Source organism: Xenopus laevis, chromosome 9_10S (assembly GCF_017654675.1).
Source record: "Xenopus laevis strain J_2021 chromosome 9_10S, Xenopus_laevis_v10.1, whole genome shotgun sequence".
In the NCBI taxonomy this organism is placed as follows: Eukaryota; Metazoa; Chordata; class Amphibia; order Anura; family Pipidae; genus Xenopus; species Xenopus laevis.
This window is the reverse complement of record NC_054388.1, coordinates 3,865,662-3,882,872: the sequence shown is the minus strand read 5'-3', so window position 1 is coordinate 3,882,872 and position 17,211 is coordinate 3,865,662. Positions and strand designations below refer to the sequence as shown.

The 17,211-nt window shown below is 41.7% G+C and overlaps 1 protein-coding gene across 2 annotated transcripts; it reads right to left on the bottom strand.

The window, feature by feature from the left end:
* Positions 1-2,977: 2,977 nt before the first annotated feature.
* On the bottom strand, positions 2,978-14,492 carry eif6.S (eukaryotic translation initiation factor 6 S homeolog). Of its 2 annotated transcripts, none has more exons than XM_041577711.1 (7): positions 14,336-14,492; positions 12,157-12,287; positions 11,986-12,071; positions 9,370-9,545; positions 7,689-7,865; positions 5,903-6,084; positions 2,978-3,254 (listed from the first exon to the last, which is right to left on the bottom strand). In XM_041577711.1, the coding sequence occupies exons 2-7, from the start codon at positions 12,261-12,263 to the stop codon at positions 3,245-3,247; spliced, it is 738 nt and encodes a 245-aa protein (XP_041433645.1). In that variant the 5' UTR covers positions 12,264-12,287; positions 14,336-14,492; the 3' UTR covers positions 2,978-3,244.
* Between the last annotated feature and the right edge of the window lie 2,719 nt (positions 14,493-17,211).

Sequence of the window (17,211 nt, the reverse complement as noted above, 5' to 3'; positions counted from 1 at the left end):
AAAATATTTTAACTACTCAAACTTTTGCCCTTATCGCATTTTATGAAATGCTCTTACAGCTTTTGACAAATCTGCTGTCACGGTTGGCACCCTAAATTCAAAACCGATGCTAAGCACCCTGTTCTCGGCTCTTGCTTCCGCCTTTAACAGCCACCTTTCACCTCAGGAGGAGCCCTCGGCTAATCGGATGCCGCAGGTCTTAATAAGAGAGGTGCAAAGCGAAGGGTTCTGAACAAGCTTAGGGGCACAACGGTAAAGCAGAAATCTTTTGGGCAGAAGGTCGCAGTACAAAGTGTAGACCAAAAGCGAAGTTAGAACAGGCTGGGTCAGGGCAGGCAGAGTCAAACAGGCAGGGGTCAAACCAGGAGATCAACCAGACGGGATACGGAATAGAGGAGTCCGTTACCAGGCAGGGTCAGGATTTCGGAAGTCAGGATCGTCAGAAGCAGGCAGGGGTCACAACAGGTAGTCAAGTAACAGAAAATCTCGCGCCACTGTGCGCTGAAGTCATCACGCAGCGCGCATGCGCCAATAAACAAGGAAGTAGGGAGCCGTGCGCGCCTTAACAAACATTACTTTGCAGCCCAGAGAAGCTCCAGCATGGCAGGTGTCCCCACCGAGGAGGCTGCAGGCATCCCTGCAGACCTCCTCCCACTAGACCACCAGGGTAAGTTGCTACATCTGCCCCACAAGGCACTGAAAACATTAACAATTTTCAACATTTCATTAATAAAAGTATTATATAAAAATTTAAGGAAATTGAATAAAATAGATCAAATAAAAGACTGGAAATGATAAACATTTTTACGCGAGGAAACAAACGTCAAAGATAATTAAGAATTAAACTTTCATGGATGTAGTTAAACTTATATCTAGTTTATATTTAGGTAAAATTTTTATTTCCGGTGTTTGCATCATATAATATAAATAATAAAGACTTAATTGCGGTTACTGAGATATCACCAAGAGAAACAATTATTGCAGATTCTGCTGTTCCTGCTGGGGCAAGAGTTTAAAGAATTAGATCAGTTAGTAAAAGATCCCTAATGGGTTAGTTAAATAAGGTAAATAAGATAATGATCCAAAGCAAATTTCATAAGAGCAAGACAACACTATTATATAATTCTCAGGCTGGTAATTTATAAAATCTCATGGGATTAAATTATACTGAGGCTGTAACACACTCCTGAAGATTCTAGGGCACCATCTTCTCCTCTTCTGTAATCTTCATGCGTCGCATGAAACGTCGCATGCGGCGAAAGTTACGAAAATTGTCGAAGCACCGCCCTCATTCCGAAGAACCGCAAGATGGCTGCCGTGAACTCTGGAGAGAATCTGCAATGAGCTAGACTGAATGGGATAGATTGATAAAAAAAAATTGAGTTGGATTTTTTCCCAATTTGAGATGAAAAATTAAGTGGAAAAAAGTGAACATTTGGGCAAGTATTCTCAGAAACCTTGCATAGCCGAGATTTAATAATGAAAAAAATAAAATAATGAAGAAGCTACTCTCGACTTTGCTCACATGACCAAGTTTTTGCAGAAAAAAAAATACAGAAAACTGGGCTTTACTTTTTTGAAACCTGGCTGAGGGGTACAAAGCTCGTGCTGATTTACTATTGGTCATATATTATATAATAATATTGCATCTGGGGTTGGAGGTTGAGGTTTTTTTTAGCATAAAAACAGTTTCTACTTTTAGTGGGTTTAGTAGCTTTGACGTGGGACCTCTCTCATTTGCCCAACCATGCATTGATTTAAGGCAGCCATCCACTGGCCAATTGGATACAGTGGGGCAAATTCATTAAGAAGCGAAAATGCGCTAGCGATACCTTCGCCACACTTCGCCAGGCGTAGTTTCGCCAGCGCTAGGCAAATTCATTAAAATGCGAAGTTGCGCTCAGGGAGGCGAACGGTAGCGAAGTTGCGCTATCGTTAATTCGTCAAGCAAAGTGAAGTTACACTAGCGATGCCTAATTTGCATACGGCGCCAAGTTAAAGTACAATGGACGTATATGTAGCAGCAAATACACTACACAAGCCTGGGAAAGCTTCATAAAATAAAATAGAGGTGTTATATTGCCCTATACATGTGCCCACTGTATAGTTAAGGTGCCACATGTTAGGAAATGTAGGGGGGAAGAGGGTAACCCCAAAAAAAGGTACGATCTTTTTCAGCCTATCACCCTTAAAAAAGGAAAAGACGCCAGCGTTTTTTGGGACTTAGAAAAAATTTCAACTTTTTTTTGAAGCAATCCCTATCTACTCTATTGCACTTCGCCTGGTCTCTGTTGGCGAAGGCAAGTCTGGCGCAAGAGTTAACGTTCATGAAAATCCGCAAGTTAGTGAATTAGCGTAGTTACGTCTTCGCCATAGCGCAACTTCGCCTGGCGTAAGGGTGCGAAGTAGCGCTAGAGTAGGTCCACTTCACTAGCGAATTTACGCCAGCGCCCGTTAGTAAATCGACGAAGTAACGAAATGACATCACGCTGGCGAATTTGCGCTAGCGTTAGCCACTTCGCGCTTAAGTGAATTTGCCCCAGTATCTGACCATTGAGACTGCGGGTTGAACTGCCAGATATCGTAAAAGGGGACTATAGGGCACCCAGGAACTATGTACAATAGACCTTGGGTGATCAATAATTGGTCACAGCCCCTTTAAATATTTGAATTTTGCGCCAAAGATGACATCAGACGCAGCTCGCTGAATATAAAAGGAAGCGGAACGCAAGAGAGGAGGCGGCGTAGGTATTATTATAGCATCGTTCCATCGTCGGAAGATAAATATTCTTAAGTAATTTATTTTTTAACATTTTTGTATGTGAAAGTTGCAAGTGATCGTTACTGCTTGTACAATAGACATTCTCAATAATGAGCCCCTCAGTAATAACGGCCATCCATTGGTTTATGTTCTTTGTTTCTCATTTGCAGCCCGGGTCGGACATCGTCATGTGAACAATGATTGAGGAACAAGATGTTTTCGAGTGATAAAAATGTTTATTATTCATATTAACGTATACAGTCTATAAGTGCAATATAGCAAAGAGATGCTAAAAACAACACTTCTTCCCTTAGCAAAAGTTCTTTTTTATTTCAGACACCGTTTAAACGCATTAACATTAACAAAGACGTCGTTGGGGCGACAGTTGCTCGTGAAAGTCCAGTTTTGGTGAAAAGATCGGTGAACTACAGAGTCGCTCGTTTCTGCACGAAACCATCCCATTTTCTGAAGCTTCAAATTTGCTTATGTTAAACTGGAATGAAATTATTTCATTAGTAAACATTTTTTGCTACATACAGTATAACATTATATATACAATACTCAAAAGCTATAAATATCTTGTAAATTATATCCTTATAAACAGTGAGTAGTGATGTCATTTCTGTCACATGACTCAATGAAACTTGTATATTATAATAAATAAAGTACCCCCAGTTATAAAATATGAGGATATTAGAAGTCACCTCGGAGTTCCATGACCTGTATAACTCGGCCTTCAGCCTCGTACTTTTATATGGTCATGAAACTCCAAGGTAACTTCTAATAGCCTTATAATTTACAGGAGGGGGTACTTTATTCACTATATATATATATCCATTGCAAATAGTCTATTTATATATTGAAAGTTATTGTGAACTGGAGGATATACATTTCCACTGAACACATCCCTGATATATGGCTCTAATCCTGCCCAAGACACACACTCGACAGTGAGTAATCCTGCAGAAAATCAAAATCTCGTTGAGGCACCACATGGTAGAGTCCTGCGTGGGTCCATTTTTTTGGGGCCCGTACTGGCAACCTGCAACCCGGACCCGCATTCTTACCCGCTTGGACCTTATCTGCAACCCGGACCCACTGACCATCAAGAATCAAGTGCTGTCTTTGTAAACCCGAAGTGACGTCATCAGAAGTGACCCGAAAAAAGGAGTAAATATCGCTATTGAGAAGACCCGCGGCCCAACCCGCGTCTATACCCGCACCCAGAACTTCTATCCACAACAAACAGGGTACCGCAGGTTTTTGCAGGTAACTCTGGCTGGCTCTTTAGATCAATCACACTTAAACTTAAAGGGGTGGTTCACCTTTAAAGAAGAACTAAACCCCCTTTCTAATAAAAACCCCTACCCTCCATAGTCCCCCCTCCCCCCACACAGGAGTTAACACAAGTAAATACCCCTAAGCCGGTAATTACCCCGTGTTGCAGAGTCAGCGCAGCGGAGCTCACAGGGGCCATCTTCAGCCACTTCAGGAATCTTCGATAATTTTCGTAAATTTCTGTGCATGCGCAGTTGTTGCAAACCGGGAAAATGCTTCAACTGCGCATGCGCCAATATGGAGCTTCCTTCCTGAGATTACCGAAGCGGCTAAAGATGGCTCCCGTGAGCTCCGCTGCGCTGACTCTGCAACAAGGGGCTATGGGGTATTTAACTCCTGTGTGGGCGGGAGCAGGGATTAAGGAGGGTTTTTATTAGAAAGTGGGTTTAGTTCTCCTTTAAGTTAACTTTTAGTATGTTATAGAATGGCCAATTCTAAGCATATACTTCAATTGGTCTTCATTATTTATTTTTTTTATAGTTTTTCAATTATTTGCCATATTCTTCTAACTCTTTGCAGTTTTCAAATGGGGGTCACTGACCCCATCGAAAAAGAAATGCTCTGCAAGGCTGCAAATTTATTGTTATTGCTACTTTTTAGGGATGCACCCAAAAATCCTCGATTTTGGATTCGCCCGAAGTCCTGAATCTTTTGGAATACCGAACCGAATCCTAATTTGCATATGCAAATTAGGGATGGGGAAAAAATGACTTCCTTGTTGTGTGACAAAAAGTTACACGATTTCCCTCCTCACCCCTAATTGGCACATTCAAATTAGGATTTGGGCCGGGCAGCAGGATTCGGTCAAATCTGAATCCGGCCGAATCGTGGATTCGGTGCATCGCTATTACTTTTTATTCGGGCCTCTCCTATTCATATCCCAGTCTCTTATTCAAATTAATCCATGGTTGCTAGGGGAATTTAGACACTAGAAACCAGACTGCCAAAACCGTGAGCTGCTGAATAAAAAGCTAAATAACTCAAAAACCACAAATAATAGAAAATGAAAACCAATTGCAAATTGTCTCAGAATATCCCTCTCTACATCATACTGACAGTTAATTTAAAGGTGAACAACCCCTTTAAACTGACGCTCTCTCCTAATCTTTGGCAGTTCTAGAAATAAAGGGATGCTCCCTCTACCCATAAGTTTAAGTCAAATGACAAACTACAGTGCGGTAACATCTTTGTGTTACTGGGAAAACAATAAAATATGCAGGTTCTTAAATGTAATTTAAACTTAATTTGCTACAATTTCTAAAGGCATGAAGGGCAAATGAGGTCTTTAACTCGCTGATAAAAAGGGCTATTTATCAGATACAGGGTCATTGTAGGAAATAACTAATATTGGTCAATAATAGGCAGATGTATTGGATTCTACAGATCCGTTGGAACACTGAGCCCATATACAGGCTGTTGTTTCTCCTAATCAACGTAACTGAATGTGTCTCAGTGGGACCTGGATTTTACTATTGAGTGTTGTTCTTAGATCTACCAGGCAGCTGTTATCTTGTGTTAGGGAGCTGCTATCTGGTTACCTTCCCATTGTTCTGTTGTTTGGCTGCTGGGGGGGAAAGTGATATCACTCCAACGTGCAGGACAGCAGTAAAGAGTGACTGAAGTTTATCAGAGCACAAGTCACATGACTGGGGGCACCTGGGAAAGTCTAGCCCCATGCCAGATTTTAAAATTAAGACATAAAAAAAATCAATTTGCTCAGTTTGCAGAATTCTGCTGGAGCAGCACTATTAACTGAAAAAAAACATGACAGTATCCCTTTTATACGAAATTAAAATCCCTTACCTGTCAATGAGGGAGTCCCTCATGCTGGTGGCAATAGTACTAGGATGTGCGTCGCTCAGTTTAAATACACTTTCTATAACGGACAGTTCTGTACTGGTGGTATCCAAGCCGCAGAAAGCGCACCAGTCGTTCACGACCATTCCTGCTGCGATCACTTCGCTGCCGCGGTTTACTGTTCCCGTCTGCAAAGCCATACAGCCGTGTCATGCATCTTATTTAATGCACTATTATCTAGTCAGTCTCATACTTGCAAAAATAGTTATGCAGAGAGCCGCATGGGTAAGAACTCATGGATAAAAGAAGAAACGGTTGATTCATTTACTGAAAAATTTGTGCGGGGTCTCACCTTCCCCACTTGTGCTGCCTGTGCTCTCGGGCACAGAAAATAAGTACGAGTTTTGAATAGAAGAATAGACTGTGAGACTAAATTATTTTATTTCCTATAGACTTGTCTTTCCACTTTTAATTTTAATGATGAGCCTAATGTATGAACATTTCATAGACCTACAGGAATGGGATCCATTATCCAGCTCCGAATTAGGGAATAGCTGTCTCGCATAGACTCCATTTTATCCAAATTTTAGAAAATTATTTCCTTTTTCTGTGTAATAATATAAAAGTGTCGCTTGTACTTGATCCCAACTAAGATATAATTAATCCTTATTGGAAGCAGAACCAGCCCATTGGGTTTATTTAATGATTTTCTAGTAGACTTACGGTATGAAGATCCATATTATGGAAGGATCCATTATCCAGAAAACCCCAGGTTCTGAGCATTCTGGATAACAGGTCCTATGCTTGTACCTTGTACTTGATCCCAACTAAGATATAATTAATCCCTATTGGAAGCAAAACCAGCCTATTGGCTTTATTTAATGTTTACATCATTTTCTAGTAGACTTAAGGTATGAAGATCCATATTACAGAAGGATCCATTATCCAGAAAACCCCAGGTCCCGAGCATTCTGGTTAAAAGGTCATATGCTTGTACCTTGTACTTAATCCCAACTAAAATATAATTAATCCTTATTGGAAGCAAAACCAGCCTATTGGCTTTATTTCATGTTTATATGATTTTCTAGTAGATTTAAGGTATGAAGATCCAAATTAGGGAAAGATCCATTATCCGGAAAACCCCAGGTTCCGAGCATTCTGGATAACAGGTCCTATGCTTGTACCTTGTACTTGATCCCAACTACGATATAATTAATCCTTATTGGAAGCAAAACCAGCCTATTGGGTTTATTTCATGTTTACATCATTTTCTAGTAGACTTAAGGTATGAAGATCCATATTACAGAAGGATCCATTATCCAGAAAACCCCAGGTCCCGAGCATTCTGGTTAAAAGGTCATATGCTTGTACCTTGTACTTAATCCCAACTAAAATATAATTAATCCTTATTGGAAGCAAAACCAGCCTATTGGCTTTATTTCATGTTTATATGATTTTCTAGTAGACTTAAGGGATGAAGATCCAAATTACGAAAAGATCTGTTATCCAGAAAACACCAGGGCCCGAGCATTCTGGTTAAAAGGTCATATGCTTGTACCTTGTACTTAATCCCAACTAAAATATAATTAATCCTTATTGGAAGCAAAACCAGCCTATTGGCTTTATTTCATGTTTATATGATTTTCTAGTAGACTTAAGGGATGAAGATCCAAATTAGGGAAAGATCCATTATCCGGAAAACCCCAGCTTCCGAGCATTCTGGATAACAGGTCCCATACCTGTACAAACAAAAATATCTGTAAAATGTAGACACACCAAAACCATGGCTTACCACAAGAGGGACCTGAAGCAGAGAAGACAGTTCATCTTGATCCTCAATAGATGTTTTGGGATGTAGCAGGCCTCCTTGGTTACTAAAGGCACAATAACTGCCTACGAGCACTTGTTCGGCTATGGTCTGTCTAAATACCTCAACTTTAAGGACGTCTGCCAAGATCTCCTCAGTCTCCTGTAAAAGAATATAGTTAAATTATCATTTCTAGATCACTAAAAAAAAAACTATACAATTTCAACCATGAGGCTAAACACCAATCAAAGAATAAACATTCAATTGTAAATCCAAAAACGTTAGGGATGGACCGGATATGAGATTCGGCCTTTTTCAGCAGGATTCGGCCGAATCCTTGTGCCTGGCTGAACCAAATCCAGGTATGGGATTCGTTCTGAATTACAGAAAGTCCATCTCCCATAGACTCCATTTTATCCAAACAATCCAAATTTTTAAAACTGATTTCCTTTCTCTGTGGAATAATATAGTGAATAAAGTACCCCCTCTTGTAAAATATAAGGATATTCTAAGTTACCGAGGAGTTTCATGACCATATAAAAACACGAGGCCGAAGGTCGAGTGTTTTTATACAGGTCATGAAACTCTGAGGTAACGTCTAATATCCTTATATTTTACAACAGGGGGTACTTTATTTATTATAATACACAAAAGCCATGAATATCTTGTAAATTATATCCTTATAAACGGTGAGTTCTGATGTCATCAGTTATAAACGGTGAGTTCTGATGTCATTTCAGTCACATGACTAATTGAAATTTGTGTATTATAATAAATAAAGTACCCCAGTTGCAAAATATGAGGATATTAGAAGTTACCTCGGAGTTCCATGACCTGTATAAAAACACTCGACCTTCGGCCTCGTACTTTTATATGGTCATGAAACTCCTCGGTAACTTATAATATCCTTATATTTTACAAGAGGGGCTACTTTATTCACTATATAATACACGTTTCAATGAGTCGTGTGACAGAAATGACATCAGAACTCACCGTTTATAACTGATGACATCAGAACTTGCCGTTTATAAGGATATAATTTACAGGATATTCATGGCTTTTGTGCATTATAAAACAATACCTTGTACTTGATACAAACTAAGATATAATTAATCCTTATTAAGAACAGAACCAGCCCATTGGGCTTATTTAATGCATTCATGATTTTCTAGTAGACGTATGAAGATCCAAATTACAGAAAGATCCGTTCTCCGGATAGTTCCAGGTCCCAAGCATACTGGATAACAGGCCTGTACTAATTTGAACATAAAATTAGGGGTGGGAAGGGAAATCAAGTGACATTAACACTTTTTCCGCTCGTATATGCAAATTAGGATTCGGTATTCGGCCGAATCTTTCACAAAGGATTCGGCTGAATCCTAAATAGTGGATTTGGCGCATCCCTAAAAAAACGTATCCTCTGCTAAAACACTACTGTAGATTTTAATGTTCATGCCCAGTTCATTGATCATAAAAGAATCCACCTTGAGCCTAGTAAATAACACATTAAAAGAAACAAAAAAAAACGAATTCCACTTTGGCTGCTGGGTCGCCGACTGAATGATCCAGGGTTTGCCCCGACTACTCAAAAACCGTATCTAGTGGCTCGTTGGGCCACCACAAGCGTTGCCAATAATGTATAAGAGGAATAAGGAGGTGACTGTACCCTGTCAAGATCTGGATGCACAAGAGCCACGTAGTCATTACATGCGATAACGTTGCCCAGGGCGGAGAGACGCTCCTCTACTCTCTGAATTCGCACGGAGTCGGGCAAGCTGTTTCTCATGTGCTGAAGCTCTTGATCTGTTGTGTTGTTGGGAACCATGAGGCCATGTCGGTTGCCTGAAATCATAACGTACGTTTGTCAAGATAAAGGAATACGGACTTTTTATACGCACAAATGTATTTTACATCACAGACTCATTTTAAAAGGGGTTGTTTGCCTTTATTAAGGGGATACTGTCATGGGAAAACATGTTTTTTTCAAAACGCATCAGTTAATAGTGCTGCTCCAGCAGAATTCTGCACTGAAATCCGTTTCTCAAAAGAGCAAACAGATTTTGTTATATTTCATTTTGAAATCTGACACGGGGCTAAGACATATTGTCAATTCCCCAGCTGCCTCCAGTCATGTGACTTGTGCTCTGATAAACTTCAATCACTCTTTACTGCAAGTTGGAGTGATATCACCCCCCTCCCTTTCCCTTCCCCCAGCAGCCTAACAACAGAACAATGGGAAGGTAACCAGATAGCAGCTCCCTAACACAAGATAACAGCTGCCTGGAAGATCTAAGAACAGCACTTAATATTAAAAGCCATGTCCCACCGAGACTGATCCAGTTACATTAAGTAGGAGAAATAACAGCCTGCCAGAAAGTAATTCCATCCTAAAGTGCTGGCACAAGTCACATGACTGGGGGCAGCTGGGAAATTGACAATATGTCTAGCCCCATGTCAGATTTCAAAATGAAATATAAAAAAATCTGTTTGCTCTTTTGAGAAATGGATTTCAGTGCAGAATTCTGCTGGAGCAGCACTATTAACTTTCCATGACAGTATCCCTTTAAGTTAAATTTTAGTATATTATAGAATAGTTGATTCCTTATTTTTTTATATATAGTTTTTTTTAATTATTTGCCTTCTTCTTCTGACTCTTTTCAACTCTGACATGGGAGTCATTGATTGACCCCATCTAAAAAACAAATGTTCTGTAAGGCTACAAAGTTATAGTGTGTTACTATTTATTACTCGTCTTTCTTTTCAGGCCTCTCCTATTCATATTCCAGTCTCTTATTCGTATCAGTGCATGGTTGCTAGGGAAATTGGGACCATAGCAACCAGATGGCTGAAATTGCAAACTGGAGAGCTGCTGAATAAAAAGCTAAATAAGTAAAAGTAAAACACAAATAATAAAACATGAAAACCAATTGGAAATTGTCTTGGAATATCCCTCTCTATGTCATAATAAAAGTTAATTTAAGGGTGAACAACTCCTTTAAGTTTCTGATGCAATTTAGTGACAGCAGGACTTGTTATTATGGAAGACTGGGGGGGGGGGAGGCTTCATGTCTTCTGTAAGGGGCATAAAAGCAATCCCTTAGATCAAAAACCAATTCAAGAGGTAAAACAGGCCCTAAACTGAAGAGTTTACAATTTAATATGAGTGAAGAGCTTACAATCTAATATGAGAAAGGGTGTAAGGGGGCCCATTTACTTAGTTCGAGTGAAGGAATAGAATAAAAAAAAACTTCGAATTTCTAATGTTTTTTTGGCTACTTCGACCATCGACTACGACTTAGAATCGAACGATTCGAACTAAAAATCGTTCGACTATTCGATAGTCGAAGTACTGTCTCTTTAAAAAAAAAAATTGACCCCCTAGTTCGCCACCTAAAACCTACCGAAGTCAATGTTAGCCTATGGGGAAGGTCCCCATAGGCTTTGGAACAATTTTTAGGTCGAAGAAAAATTGTTAGATCAATGGATTAAAATCGATCAAATGAATTGCGTTAAATCATTCGACTTCGATATTCGAAGTCGAAGGATTTCCATTCGGCAGTCGAATATCAAGGGTTAATTAACCCTCGATATTTGACCATAAGTAACTTTGCCCCTAGGTGCGGGGATGGGCAAGATCAGAAGCCAGCAAGGTGAAGATAAGAAGCTTATGTATAGAATGTATTCTATCTAGATGTTGCTGGACTACAACTCCCAGCATACTCCAAAGTAATATGAAGGGATAAAGCATGCTGGGAGCTGCTATTTTAACAGGTAATGTGTTGGGATATTAACTTGAGGCTTAATCTTGCATCTATGCACCAAATCCACTTTTTTGGATTCGGCCGAAAACCCCCAAATCCTTTGTGAAAGATTCGGCCGAATACCGAACCGAATCTGGCCAAAAAAAAGGTTTTACTTCCTTGTTTTGTGACGAAAAGTCACACGATTTTAAGGATTTGGTTCAGGCCAGGCATCAGAATCCTGCTGAAAATGGCCGAATACCGAACTGAATCCTGGATTTGGTGCATCCCTACTTGCATCTGGAATGATAGTCAGCCATGTCAGCAGTGGAGGACTCGGAGTTAATCCCATTGCTCTGCTATATCATACCAACAGTTAATTTAAAGGTGAACAACTCCTTTAAATGGAATGGGCTAAAATCCCAAAGCCGGAAGAATGAGGCCGATATGAAACTATAAATATACAAGACAAATATAAGCAGCTACAGGTCTGGGACACTTCTTCAAACACCCAAAATCCAGAAAAAAAAAAAAATACTCACCAACGCACATCCTCCCAATTATTCTGCAGCCGGCGATAGAGGCATGTACCACCGGAATGGTCTCGGAGAGTTCTCCTTCAAACACACTGCAAAAAAAAAAGAAATAAATCCACATTGTATCTCAGTGTACAGACGTATAAAGAGGAAACGCATTGTCAGCAGGATCCCGACCTGTAGAAGTTCTCCGACCCCCCAATGGCCACAAGGCAGTAGGTGTTGGTCAGTTTGGCGAAGCAGCCGATCTCGTTGTTGTTTTCAAAAGACGCGCGGACGGCCATGTTGGCTTCTTAGAGGTCCCTGCACTGCAGGAGAGGGAAACGAAAGAGAAGAAATTAGCTTTTCTAACACGACAGCCCCCCTTTCCCATGAACAGAAACGACCTTTGATTATTATGCTGTAAACTGTCACTTTAGGGATATGGCATGTCGATTGTTAGATTTGGGAAGGGACAGTTTTACCTATTGTATCAGTTACTGGTTGTTTTTGTATGCTCATCTGTTTGTTTAATGTATGCACCCCTTTATGGAAGCACTGCACTATGGAACTGCTGACAGGCTGTTGTTTCTCCTACTCAATGTAACTGAATGTGTCTCAGTGCGACTTGGATTTTACTATTGAGTGTTGTTCTAGACATATTGGGGCTAGACATATTGTCAGTTTCCCAGCTGCCCCCAGTCGTGTGACTTGTGCCAGCACTTTAGGATGGAATTACTTTCTGGCAGGCTGTTATTTCTCCTACTTAATGTAACTGGATCAGTCTCGGTGGGACGTGGCTTTTAATATTAAGTGCTGTTCTTAGATCTACCAGGCAGCTGTTATCTTGTGTTAGGGAGCTGCTATCTGGTTACCTTCCCATTGTTCTGTTGTTAGGCTGCTGGGGGGAAAAGGGAGGGGGTGATATCAGTCCAAAATGAAGTACAGCAGTAAAGAGTGACTGAAGTTTATCAGAGCACAAGTCACATGACTGGGGGCAGCTGGGAAACTTACAATATGCCTAGCCCCGTGTCAGATTTCAAAATTAAATATAAAAAAAAATCAGTTTGCTCTTTTGAGAAATGGATTTCAGTGCAGAATTCTGCTGGAGCAGCACTATTAACTGATGGGTTTTGAAAAAAAACCAAAAAACATTTTTTCCCCATCCCTTTAAGGCTCATTTTGCGGTGAAACAATAGAAAGATGACAGATACAGGTATGGGTCCTATGTAGGGATGCACCAAATACACTATTTTGGATTCGGCTGAATCCCCAAAGATTTGGACGAAAAACAAACCGAATCTGAATCCTAATTTGCATATGCACTAGGGATGCACCGAATCCAGTATTCAGTTCGTGATTCGGCCTTTTTCAGCAGGATTCGGGCGAATCCTTATGCCTGGCCGAACCGAATCCCAATTTGCATATGCAAATTGTGGGAAGGGCGGGATTTCATGCAACTTTTTGTTACAAAACAAGGAAGCAAACCAATTTTTTCCCCACTTTTTCCTTTCCCGCCCCTAATTTGCATATGCAAATTAGGATTCGGCCGAATTCAAAATAGTGGATTCGGTGCATGCCAAATATGCACAACATTTTTTTTTACTTCCTTGTGTTGTGACAAAGAGTCACACGATTTCCCTCCCCGTTACTAATTTGCATATGCAAATTAGGATTTGGATTGAGTTCGGCCGGGCAGAAGGATTGGGCTGAATCCTGCGAAAAAAGGCAGAATTGCGAACCGAATCCTGGACTCAATGCATACCTGTTCCTATGGGAGCGTTCTGGATAACGGGTTTTCGGAGAAGGGATCCCATACCTGTATCTGTTACCGGAGTCGGACTGGGCCAGTGGGACACTGGGAAAAACCTGGACCTACTATTAGTGCGGCTCCCTCAACTCCCTTCCCGACTACCAGTTGCCACCGGGAGCAGGATAACAAGGAAGGCCCAGGGGCCGGAGGGTGGGATTCAGTGCGGGGGAGGGGACTGAGGTATCTTTGGGGACCCCAAAACAGCAGCCCCAGTGGGCCCCCCAGTCTGTTACTTGTTCTACTGCCCCTGATCAGACAGACACCCCCAGACTGACAGTTTGTGGCCCCACGGGGGGAGGGGCTTCTATAAATTGCCACTGACTATTACTATGGGCCTGTGACTACTTGGAACCCCAGGGCTGATGTGACTAAGTCCAGGTCTGACTGCAGAGCCAGAGCCACAGATAAGGCGCTTGGGAAGAGCAGGGGCTCAGTCCTTCCCTCATTCCTGCTCCCCATTAACTCAGTCTAATTCCAATAAGTCCCCGGAGAATTGAAGGCACTTGTGGCCCAGCCGAGTGTAAATCCTTCGTTTCCCCCAACGCGCTGCTCTGTCCCCTTTACCTTCCCTCTCCGATGTCTCCCCGGCTCCTCACTCAAGCGACACACGTGGTCTGACTGCCAACTGCACCAACGCGCTTCTCAGCAGTAGCAGCCGCCTGGGCCCCTGCTTCCGGGTTGCGAAAAGGATGACGGGAAACGACGGTGAGCGAGAGGTGGGGGAATACAAGAGCGCGTTCGCCATTTGCAAAGAGGGCAGATTGGTGTTCAGAATGTTTGGAGGCTGCTTTGAGCCTCTGCCTTCAATACAAACCTGCTGACCAGTGATAATGTTCAGTTTATACACAGTTTGAGCCCAGGGTCCTTATATATAAGTAACCAGCTCCCTCCCCCACTCCCCACAAACTAGGAACATAAATATTAAACCATTTTGGCCTCTCCCCCCCCCAGACCCCAGTCATTCCTCACATGGGAAAACCAAAACCAGCTCCACTGCTTTGTCTCCCACAAATCCCACTTCGTTTATGTCTCCAGTACAGGCCTCTGCCACCTTTTCTCCAAAACAATACCGGCCTTCCTATATTTCTCTGGTCTTTCCCTATTAATAACATTGGCAACAACAAGCAACATTGTTACTGGCCTAGTGGCAACCTACTCCAGAATAAGTAATCCCGCTCTCTCGGCGCTGAACTGCAAATCCACTCGGAACACGGACTACATACTTCTCTTCAAAATTTCAGCTTTAATATGTGCATTTCAATGTAACAATGTGAAAAGCGGTGAGTGTCTAGAACTTACGCGTTTCTTGCCGCACTCGGCACTTCGTCAGAGTCTTCGTCCTCTTAATCTTAGTGGCAACCTACTGCCTAACTGCTGTACCCCTATAATCCCTTTACTGGGACTACTGCCAACAGAGACACAAATGCTTTCATTCCCATTAATAACGTTGGTATCCGTTGTGGAAATTCAGAAACTGAAGATCACTTGAGGTAAATTATTTTATTTGACACGGGCTCTGAGGATTCCGAGCTCACAAAACGGTCAGGACCAGTGTCGGACTGGCCCACAGGGATACCAGGAAAACTCCCGCTGGGCCCAGGTGTCAGTGGGACTTTGTGCTTCTAACCATTTGGCCTATTTCGTGGTCATTCCCTATTTCTTAATGGGGAAACAATGGAAAAATGAAAGAATATAGTATTGTAGATATAAGAAGAAGATAATTAGATGTAAAAGACTAGGAGAATAAAGAAGTTGAGTGAGTAGAGGAGGAATAATAGTTTGGAAAGTGGACCAACAGTCTAAGGTTTTTCTGGTGGGCCTCTAGCATCCCAGTCTGACACTGGTCAGGATCTTCGAGTTTTTATAAACTTGAAGATAGGGAGTTAGTGGTGGGAGAGTATTGAGATATTGCCCGCAAAGCACAGAAAAACAAATAACTGCTCTTACAGCCAAACAGGTGCTCCCACCTTAAGGCCAGGGTACTAGTGACCAAGCCTAGCTTCAGAACAGAATCCAAGTTAGGGGGGCTCTAGGGTTGCCACCTTTTCTGGAAAAAAATATATATTTATATATATATATTTATCAGTTTTCCAATAACATTGGGGTCAACCAGCATTTTTACCAGCCAGGTGGCAACCCTAGAGGGCTCCTGGGTAGGGTTGCCACCTCAGCCCTTTATAACGGAACACATAAGGAGTACACAGCCTGTATGGCTAATTAGTAGAGATGCACCGAATCCACTATTTTGGATTTGGACGAACCCCCGAATCCTTTGCGAAAGATTCAGCCAAACACCCATCCGAATCCGAATTTGCATATGCAAATTAGGGGTGGGAAGGGGAAAACTGTTTTTACTTCCTTGTTCAGTGACAAAAAATCACGCAATTTTCCCCTGCCTCTAATTTGCACATGCAAATTAGGATTAGGTTCAGATGGGCAGAAGGATTCAGCCGAATCCCAATCCTGGATTCAGTGCATCCCTACTAATTAGCAATTTATTTAGATGCATGCTGCAGACTGAACTTATTTATGTGCAGTAGGGTTGCCGGTGGAGACCAGGCAGAGGGCGGAGCCGCGATGCAGAGGGGTGGGCAGCCGATCGCCATGTCAATCATAGGGATTCCTGCCTAGTTTTCCAAATTTGGAAACCGGGCAGGCATTTTTGACCCGGGCAGCACATCAAATTACCGAGGTGTCCGGGTCAAAACCAGACAGGTGGCAACTCTAATATGCAGCCATGCATCATGAATCTAAATGAATTGCTACTTAGCCATGCAGGCTGTGGATTCCACATGTGTTCCGTTTTAAAGGGGTGAGGTGGCAGCCCTACTCCCGGGAGAATACACATTCACAGAATTTTAGTATCAACAACATCTTTACTGACCAGGAGACAACCCAACAAACAACTGCCAGCTATGACAAAGTTCCCTATGACATGGCCAACATTTGTCTTCACACCTCCTGAATTGGAAAAGGTTAACTGAACCTCCCAAAAATGTTGTTTTCCAACATGCTAACATATTCCTCACAATTCACTATCACATCCACACACACCACAGTGTGCTCCAGGTCAGTAGGCACACTCTCACATGGTTTATCCAAACAGACTGGGTGGCAGCAACTGAGCTTGGTGTAATTATGGTTGCAAGGGTGCAAGTTCTGTGACGGGTTGAGGCTCTTTTCATAATTGCTAAACTCGCAATTCACCTTCATTAGCAAAATTGTAATAACACAAAAACCACAGAAATGTGTTCAGACTTTTATAACCTGCCAAATCTTGTAAAATGGACATGGTAATTAGGTGGTGTGGCCAATACATTTTCACTGCATGGAGTGCGGCAAATCTTTTTGTCCCTCTTTCTTTTTCCAAAATGTATGTTGGGAGGTATGTATCATGATATATTTTGATCAACCCAAACCTGATCCCTTTACTGGAATCC